Genomic DNA, 13,888 nt, shown 5'->3' with positions numbered 1-13,888 from the left:
ACAGGAATTCAGGGAAATGAGCTCCTGCTCTTAGCCATACAAATTTCTTAAAATTGCAGGCTCTGATATAAATTCTAAGTTCCTCCAAGTCTTTTCATCAACTGTGGGCTTGTTAAGAACCGTCCCTGGCTAGCTTACTATTTCTTAGGATTTGTACTGAAAAACAGAGAGAAGAAAGGGGGGGCAGGGAGCACTGCCTCGTCCTCCAGTCCCTGTCCCCGTCCCTGTGTGTCCGTCCGTCCGTCTGTCCGTCCCCTGCCAGCTTCTCAAATACTGGAGCGATCCTGCTCAAGCCCGTGTCTGAGTGGTTTCTAGTCACCTACAAGAGGCTCAAGCAGCCTCTCTGAAGGCCTAGGAAGCTTGCAGAGTAAAGGTCCACAGAGCGAAGGCCTGCAGAGGCACTTGGCTTTGCTCTCAGCTTCAGGTCAAGTGTCCAGGGCTGACTCCCCAAGTTCGACTCACCACTCAACCTGTTGCCCCACAGACATGCATGCCAGGGTTCCTGAAAGCTGATTCTGCCCTTCTTGTGATACAGTTGAAAATGAGTGCTTCTTGCAAGAAGACTACTTTGGCCTTCTTTCGATTCCCACTCGCAAGCTGGGCTGCCCTTTTGGCAGTTTTGATATTCCCTGAGGAAATCTCTGGTGTGCTCTTGGCTATCAGTATTATGTTCAGATGGCTGTCATATCATCAATGGTAGGAGCTTGGATAAAGTGTTTTCTTTTAAATAGTCACAACAAAATACAAAGTTTTCTAGAAAATGCCACCGACTAACAGGACAAGTAGTTGAAATTACAGATAAAAATAAAATGTTTTCTCCGAAATACTCTACAATTTAATTTTATATAAATCTTCTATTGTACAAACGATTTAAAATCTGCTTTCCTTGTCCAGTGAAAGTCTCTTAACTTCTTGCCTACAAAACAATTAGATAACAGAGTTTAAGGGATATAACCAAAGCAATGCTCAGAGGAAAATTCATAGCCTTTAATATAGAATGAATGAAGTAAAGTAGACATGTAACTCAAGAAATAGAGAAATAAAGATAAGGAAAGATAAAGAAGAAATTGGTAAAGATAACACAATACAATAATTAAGTCTACAATAATAAAGCAATAGTATTAATATAACCAGAATTAATCTTATGAAGAGGAGTTATCCACTAACCACCCAAAAAGAGAGAAAAAGAAAAGAAAGCAGAGATAAGGAATTGGATCAGGAATGATGAAGGAAGCGTGGAGTCAGAGGAAACCCCAGCACCTGGGGTTTAGGACACAGAGTGGCCTGTGCTGACAGCCACAGCTGGCCCCCAGCCTGAGTTCAGAGTGTCCCAGTGTGAGTTCAGAGAGTCCCAGGGCCCCTGCCCACTTCCCTCCAGGAAGCCACAGGCATTTATCACTCAGCTCAGTTAAGAAATGGAAGCAGCTTTTCCTTTGAAAAACAGCATAAAAGAAAAAGCAGCTAGAGAACAAAAGTGCCAGAGTCTATGTTAAATATTGTTACAATTCAATGTATTATTAGTTATTAAATAGCAGAGAAAAAAATAACAGGAGTTTCCAAATTACAAAGTAAGTAACTGTGTCCCTGGAAAGGAAATGGCTGAATGCACACAAATGAGTTTTTCTATAACAAAATGCATTTGATGAACATGTCACTGTCACCACATTAGAAACAACGTATTCCTAAAGTCTTAAGGGCTGAAATAACAGTATTTCCCAAGTACACGGCATTAAGATGTGCAAAGAGGCTTTCACACCCCATCTTTATGAGCCCCATCTTTATTTCACACCCCATCGGTAAACACATCTGCAGAGGTTGAGAAATGAAGTGCTCAGGACCAGAGACAGAGTCAGCAGGAGAAGGACCCAAGTCTTGGGCTGGCTGAGCACCCTTCCTAGGTGCTCCACCCTGCAATCTGCACGACACACCCCCCTCCGCCCGGCATCACACAAGAAGCACCCTATTGCTGAAACTCTCAAAGTTAAGACTGACATCTAATGGCAGGGTCTGATTCTCGCCAACAGGAGCTGACGCGCTTGTAGAGCAAAGGCACCTGGGTTCATTACAGAAGAGGAAAACTGGGGGGAGGGGGGGATGGCTTCCCGGAAAGGGTATGTAAACCTGGATTCTTACAGGATCAGGAGCTTAGAACTGTCTGGGCTCTGCAACATAGCAAATGACAGAAATCGAAAATATGTAAACACTAATATTGACAATAATTTAATGTCTCTATGCTTCTAGATTATTTCACTGAAAGCCAAAATGTCAACTCATGACCAACAATTTCAATTTTCCAGCAGACAGCGGGCATTTTCCAATTTCCTCTCTTTACCGTGGTCATGCCTATTCCCATCAGTCTGTGACTGCTATTAAACTATCCGACACCCCCCCCCCCCCTCATCACCACCTTGTGCTATGTCTCTACTTCCCCTGCACATGAGGAGGCCTCTCCACCTATCTGTTTCAAAGTCCTGGGGACGGAAAAAGAAAATGATGACTGCCTTCGACGCTGACAGAGGGTGAGGGAAAGCCAAGTCCGTGTTATCAGGCTTATCTTTCTTTGCTCTAACCTTTTTTTTTAAACAGAGAATTAGGGTACCACAAGAAAGTGGTGTGTTGTCTAATTTTTTACATGTACTTGAAGCAATTTTCACTTCCACCTCCCCTTTTAATTATCATTATGGAGTTATAATCAATTAAAAAATACAACAAAAATACAGGAAAATGTAACCACATAGTGACTATCATGGGACTATTATTATCAATACCTCGTTTGGAGGGCTTTGAGACCATTTAACATTAAGGAAGAAGGTTTCTACTTTCAATTAAACACCAAGGACTACAAGAAGAGAGAACACAGAGAAGCCAAAGATCCTAAAGGTGTCATGTACCCCCCCCCCCCCACACACACACAGAGTAATCATTAGACAGGAAACATTCTCCGATTATGAACTAAATAAAGTATGGTGGGGGTGGGGGACAAAAGACAATGCAAGGAAACTCTGAAAAAAGATCTATAAAACTAGGGCTTACAGGAAATTTTTAAGAATGAAAAAGTTAATTTAAAAGATCCTGGGCTGGCAAGGTGGCTCAGTGAGTAAAGGCACTTGTTTGCCAAGCCTGAAGACCTGAGTTTCCTCCCTGGGACCCACAAGGCAGAACAAAAGAACAGACTCGTGCAACTGTCCTCTCACTTCTACAACATTAAGTGATGTGCGCACACACACACACACACACACACACACACACACACACACACACACAAAATAATGCAATGAAAACTTTTACTCCTTTAAAGCTGGATTTACAGTTGAAATTTAGATGTTACCTATGCGATACTGTATACTCTTAAGTCAGTAACAGATTTGGCTTTGCAATGCCGAGAAGAGCCATTTTCTTCACAGTTAAGGAGAAACAGTTCAATTTTATACGCGAACAGCAGCTGAGACTCACTGGAGACCGTGAGCACACAGGAAACAGCCAAGTGAGGGAAGAACAGCATGCCCCGCCACACCCACTCCCAGGTCCACAGAGCTCCCTGGCAGCCTGCTCTGTCCCTACCTGCTGGGTGAGGAGATTGATGTGACTGGCTGGAGAATACTGCCTGGCTGCCTGCTTCTCCGCCAGCCGCTGGAGTTCGGCCGTAACCAGACTTGGGTTGTACCTTCGGTTGAAGGAACCTTCTTCCCCCTCCTTTTGTGTTTTGGTTATTCCTGAATGATGCTTGTGTGGATGACATGAACCTGCTGAAAAAGAGAAGAGTTCTCACCCACTTAAGAACCAAGTCCTGAATAAAGCAACAACGACAACGGCAAAGAGTATCAAGTCGACAGACACTCTGCTGGATCCTAGGCAGCTCTAACAACACAGAGGCCAAAGATGACTTTCAAGTGGTGATGAAAATCTACGGAAGGCCTTACCACATCCTACAGCCAAATTATTTACTGATGTGTGTTGGCTTACAGAGGAGGTTTAGCACAGGGAGAGGGGAAGAGCCAATGTAGGATTTACAGGGGACAGCTGAGCAGCAGGCACATGGTGCTGGGATCACCCCTCAGCATCACTAGGACCCAAGCCTTGACATTCTGGTTCTTGTTTGGTTTTATTACATAAGTACACATGGCAGTCTGTGGCATCCACGGTTACAGCACTCATAATACTTACAAAGCGCCCAAGGGGAACAGGTATGAAAGAGACACTAAGGACACTAAGACAAACAGCAATGGTTTTGTATTCACGAGTGACTGTCCTCTCAGAGTTCAATTTTCTTTCAACTATTTGATCACAATAAAATCAGTTTTTTTTCTGATTATTTTTTGAAATATGTTTAAAATCATGAAAGTAGAAACACTGTTATGTTCTATCCATTTACTTATGTATTTCTGTGGTGCTGGGGGTTGAGCTGGAAATCTCAAGTTCTATCTACTACTGAGTCACACCTCCCAGGCGCCTTCTGCCCTTTTATAATGAATGCTACCATGAGCATGATCACTCTGTAGACACCATGTGGTGACATTCCTCTAAGACACCTCCTCATAGTCACTGTATTATCTGGTATATACAGATATTTTTACAGTGGATGGGTAAGTTACAAGCACATTACGATGAACACCTGTGAAGTTTCTACCACACCCAGGAGCTACATTACCAATGACACACATTAACCATTGTCCTCCTCTCCATCCATAACCTCCCTCTTTCACTCATTCTCTTCCATGTACATCACCCTATCATGTACTCAGGAGTGTTTTCCTGTATAGGTACACATGAATACTGGATAATTTGCTTATTTTCAGGCTCCATTAAAAATGGCATCTCACAACAGTACTTGCTCAGTGTTAGCTTTCATCATTTACCATGGCACTGACAGGAACCATCCTCACTGGGTCAGTAGAAATAAATTCATGCATTCTATTTACTGTCTTGTTATTCTTCTGTTTTCGGCAGTTACTCTGAACCGACTGCGGTTATAAAAAGCACAGTGCACGCTCATGTTCACCCTGCAGCAGAGCTTTTCTTGTGCCTATGCCCAGGAGTGGGACTGCTGGGTCACAGGGTACATGTATTTTCAAACCAAAGTGACAGTATCAGAGTGGCATGTTTTACACTCCTACACATAGACATTCCTACTGACCCACACACCCTTTAATATTGGGACTGTCAATTCCCAATTCCTTTCTCTAAGAGGCTAATTAATTATCAATGATGTTGGATGTTATTGCTTTCCTGATAAACCTTATCATTTTTCTACTGTCTTTTTCTCGAGTTATTAGAGTTGTGCTTCTGTTTTTACTTTTGCTCCATATAGTAAACCTGTAAAGAACTTTTTTTAAAAAAAATTTAGTTCTACATCTAAAAAGCTGGTTTTGTTTTTTGAAACAGGATCTCACCATATTGCCCAGGCTGGCCTCCTGAACTCATGACACTCCTGCCTACACAAGTGAAGTGTGGGTGTCGCTATGTGCAACCGAAATTTATTTTTATGTCTGGGTGAGGCAGGGATCTGATCTCACTTACTTACCACAGCATTGTTTATGAGAAAGACACACTGTCCCACTGATGTACAACCCTACCAATCTGCATGTCTTTTCTTAACTTTCTACTCTGTTCCTTTGGTCATTCTGTGCTTTTGTAAATACCACACTTTCTTACCTTTCCACAGTCTTAACAAAGAGCCCCAGAGGCTCTCAGTGTTTCTTAGCATTTTCATTCAGGATTACTGAGATAAACAGTAAAATTGCTGAGGTTTTTGACTGAACTTTTGAATCCAGAGATCAATCTGATGAGCGTGACCTGAGGCTTCCTATGGCACATACAGAACATTTGCCCACTGATTTAGGTCTTCTCTGATGACTTTCCACATTTTATAAAAAGTTTCTAAACTTTCCCCAGGGTACCATATAGTTTTATGCTAATGTCCAAGATGCTTTCCATAAACAGTTTAATGGGTGATAATGGATTCAAAATACTATGTTTAATTAATATCAAAGAATTTAAACTTTGGAGTGTGGCTCTGGTAGGCTGACTGTGCATCACTGGACGCCCACACTCCCAAGAGTATACAGGCACCACAAACTGGACTCAATGATTTTCAGCTGATAGAGTCTACATAATAAAATTGACCATTTAAGCTTCTTTTATTCTTTGCTATTTTTGTTCAATATATGATCATTATATTGATTTTGCCCACCCTCTCCCAACTCCCCCTTCACTACTTACCCAACTTTGTACTCTTATTTTATTACATACATTTTCAGTTGAAACAATTATTTTCTAACATTATGTAGCTGAGTCTTTTCTAAAATGTACCTAGAGACCACTTTATGTTTTGTAGGTAGACAGAATATTATCTGCAACTAAATCTTATCGCCTTGGTTTTAATTTTTTTTTAATCTTTTATGTCTGTTTTGACCTCCAATAAAATGCTGAACAGAAGCAACATTAATGAGCATCCTCATCTTGTCCACAAAATCAACAGGAACATGGTCAACATTTTGCCATTTCGACTGACACATTTGCAGGTATGGGGCAGATACCCTCTTTTCTGGTTAACAGGGACCGTCTGTTTTCAGTATGCAGAGGATTATTATGAATGAATGTAGAGTTCACCAACCCTTTGTATTTACAATGATGACGGGAACACCTTCTATCTTCTTTAGTCTGTTAGTGTGACAAATGATACTGCCATGTCTTCTACTATTAAACCACTCCTACATCCTTGAATAGACTTGCTTATGCTATACTCTCTGAGATGTGGCTAGATTTGCTGGCTTTTATTTTGATTAGAATTTCTGCATCTGTATTTATAATGAAGGCCATTTATAATTTTCCTCTCTAACTTTATCACTAACTTATTTGTTTTCAAGACAAGTCCAATCTAACAAATTGGGTTAAAGAGTATTCATCTATTCTCTAATAGTTTTTAATATCAGAATTATCCACTTCTTGAAAGAGCATTAGAAATTACCTATCAAACTATCTGGGCCTTATCATTTCATTCAGAGAAAAACTTTAAGTAGTATATCAATTATACTCACAGGACTATTCTGGCCTTCTTCATCATCCTAAGTCAATTTTACATGTTATGTTTTTGATGAAGTTTTTCCATGTCAATTTTGGGGGAATAAAGTTGTTGGTCACATTCTATTTTTATCTTTCTTTGTCTGCTCTTCCTTTCCTTCTCTAATGTTCCCGTCTCCTCTCTCTTTTCTTCTCAGTTTTATTCACCAAATGTGTACCTTCTTTATGAGACATAGTCCATGAATGGCTTTGGTGTCTTCTAGTCTACTTTTCAATTGTGTAGTTTTTACATATCCTTTATGATTTTCTCCTTAGATGTAGATCATTGTTTTCCTTCTCCACACACCAGGACATGCAGATGCCCAATGTTATTCAGTTCTAGAATATTTTCTTTACATTAAAATTTCTTTTCCCACTTTTGATTTTCAAATATATAGATTTGTTACATATTCCTTTGTTATTGGCCTTTAGTTGTATTGTGGATAAAGAATGATACTATATGATTGCAGGTCTTATAAATGTTTTTCCTTGTTTATGATATAGGATATAACTGATTTTTATAAATATGTGTTCTTGAGTAGATATTCTCTCTCTCTCTCTCTCTCTCTATATATATATATATATATATATATATATATATATATATATATATACACACACATATATATGTATATATTCCTAATTATGATCAAGAGACAACCTTGCCATTCTGTTCGAATCATCTTTTAAAACAGTTACATTGATCTATTATTTATTTCTTGTGTGTGCAGGTGCACATGCACACAGACAACACAATAAAGTATGTGGAAGTCAGAGGACAGCTTGCAGTTGGTTCTTCCTTGCCACCAGGTGGTTCCCAGGGACAGAACTTAGGGTGTCAGCTTGGTGGTAAGTGCCTTTACCCACTGAGTCATCTTGCTGCCCACCCCCCCCACCCCCCCCCAGCCCTTTTCAAGATAAAGTTTCACTATGTAGCCCTGCCTGGCCTAGAACTTACAATGTAGGCCAAGCTGGCCTTGAGCTCAGAGATTCTTATGCTCCTGCCTCTTGAGTGCTGGGAATAAAGACATGCACCACCATGCCTGACTAAGGGTAGTCATTTAAAGCATGTGGCTTAGGTATAACTTATTTTTAACATGGTCATTACTAAATTCTTTAAAATCTCAACCAAAAATACTCCCCCAAATGATTCACCATAATCTCTATGGGCATATTTTTTTTAATGCAAACAATGACAATCTCACAGTTTTCACAGAAATGCAAGAAACCCCAAAAAAAGCCTAAACAGATTTGAGAAAGAAGAATAAAGTTGGGAGAACCCTTGGTGATTTCAAAACTTAACATAATGCTATAGAAAGACAATGTGATACTTGTGTAGGATAGATAAAAAAATCAATAGGAATAGAACTGAGACTCCAGAAATAAATCTTTCAACTCTAGGGAAATAACATTTTAAAATAAATGGTCCCAGAAAAACTCAATCTCCATATGCAGAAGGATGAAGTTAAACCCTTACATCACCTCACACACAATATGTAACTGAAAATGGACAAAAGTTCCAAATGTAAGAATCTAACACAAAGCTCTCAGGGAAAAAAAAAAATGGAAGGAAGTCCTTATGAATTTGGGTAGATAATGTTTTTAGATGTGACACAAATTATAAGCAACGAAAGAAAAAAAATAGAGAAATCAGACTTCATCAAAACTTAAAATTTCTATGCTTGAAGAAAGTGAAAAGAATCAATAAATAGGGAGAAACTATTTTTAAAGCAATCGCCTGATGAGGGACTTTATAGAGAATACATGAAGAACACAACTCAATGATAAAGATATACCTCAACTGAAAAACTAGCAGGGAAATCAAATGGACATTTCCTCTATAAAGATATACAAATACTCAAAAGGCATGAGAAAAACAGTAAGTCATCATTAGCCATCACGGAAATGCCAATCGTAACCCTTCTGTACAACAGATAGAGACATAAACAGGTAGGTCGAGAGACAGATGGATTTACCCAAACCTTCTGTGATGGGTAAAATAAAAAAGACATTAAATGATAGCAAGAACTTGCTTGATCAAAATGAGGGCTCATGAAATGTGTCATGTGACCTAGCAATTCTACTCTTGCTGTATGCCCTAAAAAATAAAAATGTATGTCCACACGTAAGTGCTGCTACACTGCTTATCACACCACTGTTCATAACAGCCAAAGGAGGGAAAAAACAGATGCCCATCATCCCGCAACCAGAAAAGCAAATGCTGTACACCATACACTAGAACACCAACCAGCTATTTAAAAAGCATTAAGGGTGATATGTGCTACAACAGATGAACCTGAGAACACAACCCTAAGTGAAAGAAGCCAGTCACAATGATCACTCACTGAACAATTCTAGTTACATGAAATGTCCAGAATAAACAAATCTGTGGAAAAGAAAGCTATACCAGTGGTTGCCAGAGGCTAGGAGGAGGAAGAAATGAGGGTGACTGCTAATAGACGGGGTTTCCTTAAGGGGAAAAGATAGTGTTCTGAAGTTAGGCAGTGGTGTTGGTTGTACATATCTGTGAACATACCAAACCCCACCGAATTTATACGAAAACAGCCCCGTTTCTGAGTAAGGGTTATGTCTCAATGAAGCTGTCATTAAAAACCGGGCTGGAGATATAGTTCACTGGTAGGGTGCTTGCCTAACACATCTACGGTCCTGGGTTCAATCCCCAACACCATGAAGCAAATGAGAAGAAAACTTGACTGACAATATGGGTCTACTTCGTTTCAAATTCAATATCCTATCTTCTGAAGTCTCTGGTTATGTGCTCAGGTTGTTTGTAATTTGTCTGATGTCAGGAATAACGACCTGAATGAGAAAGAATGCAGAGGACTCACGGGTCAGTAATCATCTGCAGTGGGAAAGCTAGGTGCCTTGCTCGTTCATTTCTTTGTACAGTACCGAAAAGCAGCCCTGTTTCGTTCTGTATCAGTGAATGAATGCTAGTGGACAGAAAGCAAGACCTCCCTTTAGTCACAGCAGAAGCAAAGGGAAAAGAGAGAGCTCTATTTTCATGGGGCTGGGGAGGAGCTGTCATGGCAGGCAGTTTTCATTTTCTCACTCACCTGCCTTTGCTGAAGAGGGACGAGACAGTTTCTGGCTATAGATGTGTGCGGCACTTTGGAAAGAGGAAAAGGGGCCCATGGTGTAACTGCCTGATCGGCAGCGTGGCAGGCCAGCGGGGCTTACGTTCTGGGTCCCAGGGTGTATGGAGGGAGGAGCAGTGTCGGGGACGGGGTTCAGTAAAAGTGCTGACTGGTGAGGCATGCTGGGGATAGCTGGAGAAATCTGAGATAAAGAAGAATGGTGGCCAGGACCTGACGAGAGGGCAGAGGTTGTAATAATAGATGACAGATGGGTGCTGGGAAGTTTCTGCAGAAGAACAGCAGCAGGACCAGAGAAAGAAGAGCAATTGGTATAGACTAGTTTAGCCTCTTTTCCTGCTGAAGTGGTAAATCCTATTAAAGCAAAAACAAAACAAAACAAAAACACAGGTCATTAGGAAAAATACACATACGATCTCTATGACACATAAACATTTTAGAACATCAAAATAATGTTAACATGAAACAGAAATCATGCAGACTTTAACGAGTATTCATCTTGAACTTAATAAATTTTGCTCACCAGAGACAGCCTGGTAACAAGATTTTGACTTTATTATTATCCCTTCCTAAAAGCTTGAGTTGAGACATCCCCCACAAAGCAGGGCAGGCACGTTCTACAAATGTTAAGCAAGCAGGACCAGGTTTCTACAAGGAGCAGCTAATTCCTCTCCCTCTGGGAAAAAGACAGTGCTCAGAACTTGTAAAGAATATGGAAAATGCTTCTGAAGAAAATCCAGTTACCAACAGGAACTCTAAGGGGAAGGGCAGAAAAAAAGGACACTTGCCAGGGCCTTAAAGTATTGACCACCTGACACCTGCTTTTCTGTTAGAGGTGGACCAGGGAGCAGCGTGTGTTTCAAACACTCACGAGATAATTTATCGGCGTGGATTTCTGTTGCCTGCTGCTGCTTGGGCTGCTTTATTTTCACTTCCTGAATTGTCTCAGGGTGATCTGAAATGAAAAAGACTCACTTAGGCACTTTACTAATCCAAGTCATAACATGAAATACACGTCTTAATCAATGCTGGGAAACACTGCACATGCCACCACACCCTTTAAAGGATGGCGACGCCTGTAGTGAGAAGCCAACTGAGTGATTCCCCATCGCCCGGACCAGCTCCATCTCATTAAATCAAGAAGAGACACTCAAGCCCAAGGCAGGAATCTACTGACTGTGGACACCCTTCCAGCTAGGACACGCTGGGAAGATGAAACAGGAAAGGGAAGTCAGGCTCCCACCAGGATCCCAGACTGGGGCAGGGGTGGAGAGAGAAGAGATCTGCAGTGGCGGCCAGGACCCACTGGAGCCCAATCAGCACAGGAGCGAGAGCAGCACTGTGCGACACCAGTGCAGCCTCACTAAGGACTGTGTGTCACTTGGCTCTGGATCCTAAAGGATGTGCCTCGGTTGACCTGAGACAGCTTGATCATTACAGTCAATAGTAAGACCAGTTTCCACTGTAGCAGTTTTCCTCATCGAATTCTGAGACAGAACAGTCCAAAGCTATTCACATACTTAGAGAAATGTTTCAAGTCTGTGTCAAAGGCAAGATTTATACAAAAACTTAAGAGAGTCTCTCAGAGGGAATAAGGGCATCTGGGTCCTGTCCATTCCTGCAAATGCTATTGAAACCTTTATACCCCTCTAGGTTTATAAATAGATAAATGCAGGGATTGATCTTCTAATATAAAAGTAGTCTTTAAAAAACAGATTTGAGAATTTGAAATGACCCATCTGTATTAACAGGAGCTGCTGGTGTATGCTCCTGGGTCTTCTCCATTACTGTCAAGGGCTAAGTAGCCACATGAATGCCCGTGTGGGCCCATCTCACCAAGTCAACACACTGTTCCCCACTACAACCCAGCTGTAAACATTTCTCAGTCTCCCTTCCATGATACTGTTACTGGGACTGTTTAGATTTTCATCAACCTTCTCGCATTCACCCACTCAACTCCAGTCATCAGACAATACACTTGATAAACACAAGGGCTATGATGGTCCTCGTCACTGAACTGCTAGCAGCTGTCAAAAGGGTTAACACAAAATATGAAAAATAAGAGAAAGAAAAATGGACAGATGAATGTGAAGCTAGAAGCAAGCTCCCAGAGGAAGCTGGGCTTAAAAGGACTGCTCAAATACAATTTCTGAACCCAGTTGCTAGTGAGGCTTTATGGAACAGCCTACATGAGTGTTAACAACACTGGGTTGGGATGTCACTCCGTGCTGGAGAGCTTGTCTAGCATTTGGAAGCTTTGCGACCAATCCCCAGTCCCGGAAACACAAAACAAAATTAACAATGTTTCTTTGGGAAAATCATTTTACATTTGGAATAACCAATTCTCTTGAATATTTCCACACTAGATTGGAACAGTCTTGAGAGCAAGGAGACTGAATCCAGTACTCAAAATACTGACAAGGGGGCTAGACAGACAGTTTGGAAGTTAAGAGCACGGGATGTTCTTGCAGAAGACCTGGGTTCAGGTCCCAGCACTCACACGGCAGCTCACAACTGTCTATAACTCTAGCTCCAGGGAATCTGATTCCCTCTTCTGGCCTCCATGGGCACTAAGCACACAAGTAGTCCACAGACATACATGCCTCAAGATAAAATCAATAAATGAAATATTAAAATACTGACAAAATACCTACATTGATACACTTGCATCCAGGTTTGAAATGAATCCTACATAGAAATCACAGAGCTTATTGATATATATATATCTGCCAGAGAGTCTAGTCCACATTTGATTAAATCTCTGAGAATGGTGTTCCTCAGCAGTGAGAAACTTTAAAAACACAGGGAATGTCACAATGCCTAAAAGAAACCAATGGCATCTGGGGCTTAGAACCAAGGATATTGGTCACCCCATTAGGTATGGAACAGCCTCACAAACAACAAAAACACTCTACCCAGCTGGGCAGCGTGGCGCACATCTTCAATTCCAGCACTCAAGGGGCAGACAGATCTCTGGGTTCGAGGCCATCCTGGTCTACAGAGCAAGTTCAGGACAGCCAGGACTACACAGAGAAACCCTGTGTTGAAAACAAAACCAAAAAAGAAAACAAAGCACAAACTACTCTACCCAAGCTGCCAATGCTGAGAGGCCTGCATGGACAACAGGATGTCTGAAATGGAGATGAAGAGCAAGAGTTTCAAGTCGGACAGATGAAGGATCAAAGCCCGGGCCCTGAGTGGTGAGAAGAAACCCTGGAGCAAGTCCCTCAGCTCCTTCAGCTCCCGTTCTCAGCTGTAACGAAGTCTGAAAATGGAGCCTGCTCTGCGTGCTGCCTGGAAGGAACAGGAAGATGGGTGTTCACCGAATACCGGGTTTTCAAACAAAGAAACAACAGCCCCAAACTCTGTCGCTGTTCTGAAAAATGAAAACAAAGCTCTAAAGGATGCCCTTCTGCTTTTGAGACAAAAAGTTGTGCTCCGCCCAGCGGCCCCTGCTGCGGAGTCCGGCCACACTCTAGACTGGGGTGCAGCCAAGGCTCTTCCGCCGGACGCGTCTCTGCACGGCTCAGCTCTCTGCCTGTTGGCACGGTTCCCTCATCAGCTGGCATACTTACCACCTTTTGCCCCGCTATCAGAATAACTACTGCTGCTCTTAGAACTTTTAGAGTGAGTCCCCAGGAAGACACTGGCAGACTTGTTTTTCTGGGTATAAAAAGTCAGCACCTCCTCCAGTTCAGCCTCACTGAAATGAA

The 13,888-nt window shown here is 41.6% G+C and overlaps 1 protein-coding gene across 43 annotated transcripts in view; it reads right to left on the bottom strand.

The window, feature by feature from the left end:
• The window catches only part of Ttll5 (tubulin tyrosine ligase like 5), a 249,942-nt gene that overhangs the window by 130,653 nt on the left and 105,401 nt on the right, over window positions 1–13,888 (bottom strand). For 21 of the 43 annotated variants that reach the window (XM_042260944.2, XM_042260947.2, XM_042260948.2 and 18 more), the window contains 4 exons: window positions 13,751–13,878; window positions 11,047–11,130; window positions 10,137–10,529; window positions 3,562–3,746 (listed from right to left, as the gene is read on the bottom strand). In XM_042260944.2, coding sequence (XP_042116878.2) covers window positions 3,562–3,746; window positions 10,137–10,529; window positions 11,047–11,130; window positions 13,751–13,878 — 790 coding nt within the window. The remainder of the gene's footprint in view (window positions 1–3,561; window positions 3,747–10,136; window positions 10,530–11,046; window positions 11,131–13,750; window positions 13,879–13,888) is intronic. The other 22 variants (XM_042260951.2, XM_076551103.1, XM_076551112.1 and 19 more) reach the window with 3 other exon arrangements.

Source organism: Peromyscus maniculatus, chromosome 14 (assembly GCF_049852395.1).
Source record: "Peromyscus maniculatus bairdii isolate BWxNUB_F1_BW_parent chromosome 14, HU_Pman_BW_mat_3.1, whole genome shotgun sequence".
NCBI lineage: Eukaryota > Metazoa > Chordata > Mammalia > Rodentia > Cricetidae > Peromyscus > Peromyscus maniculatus.
The sequence above is the reverse complement of the archived record's forward strand: the minus strand, read 5'-3'. Positions and strand labels throughout refer to the sequence as shown.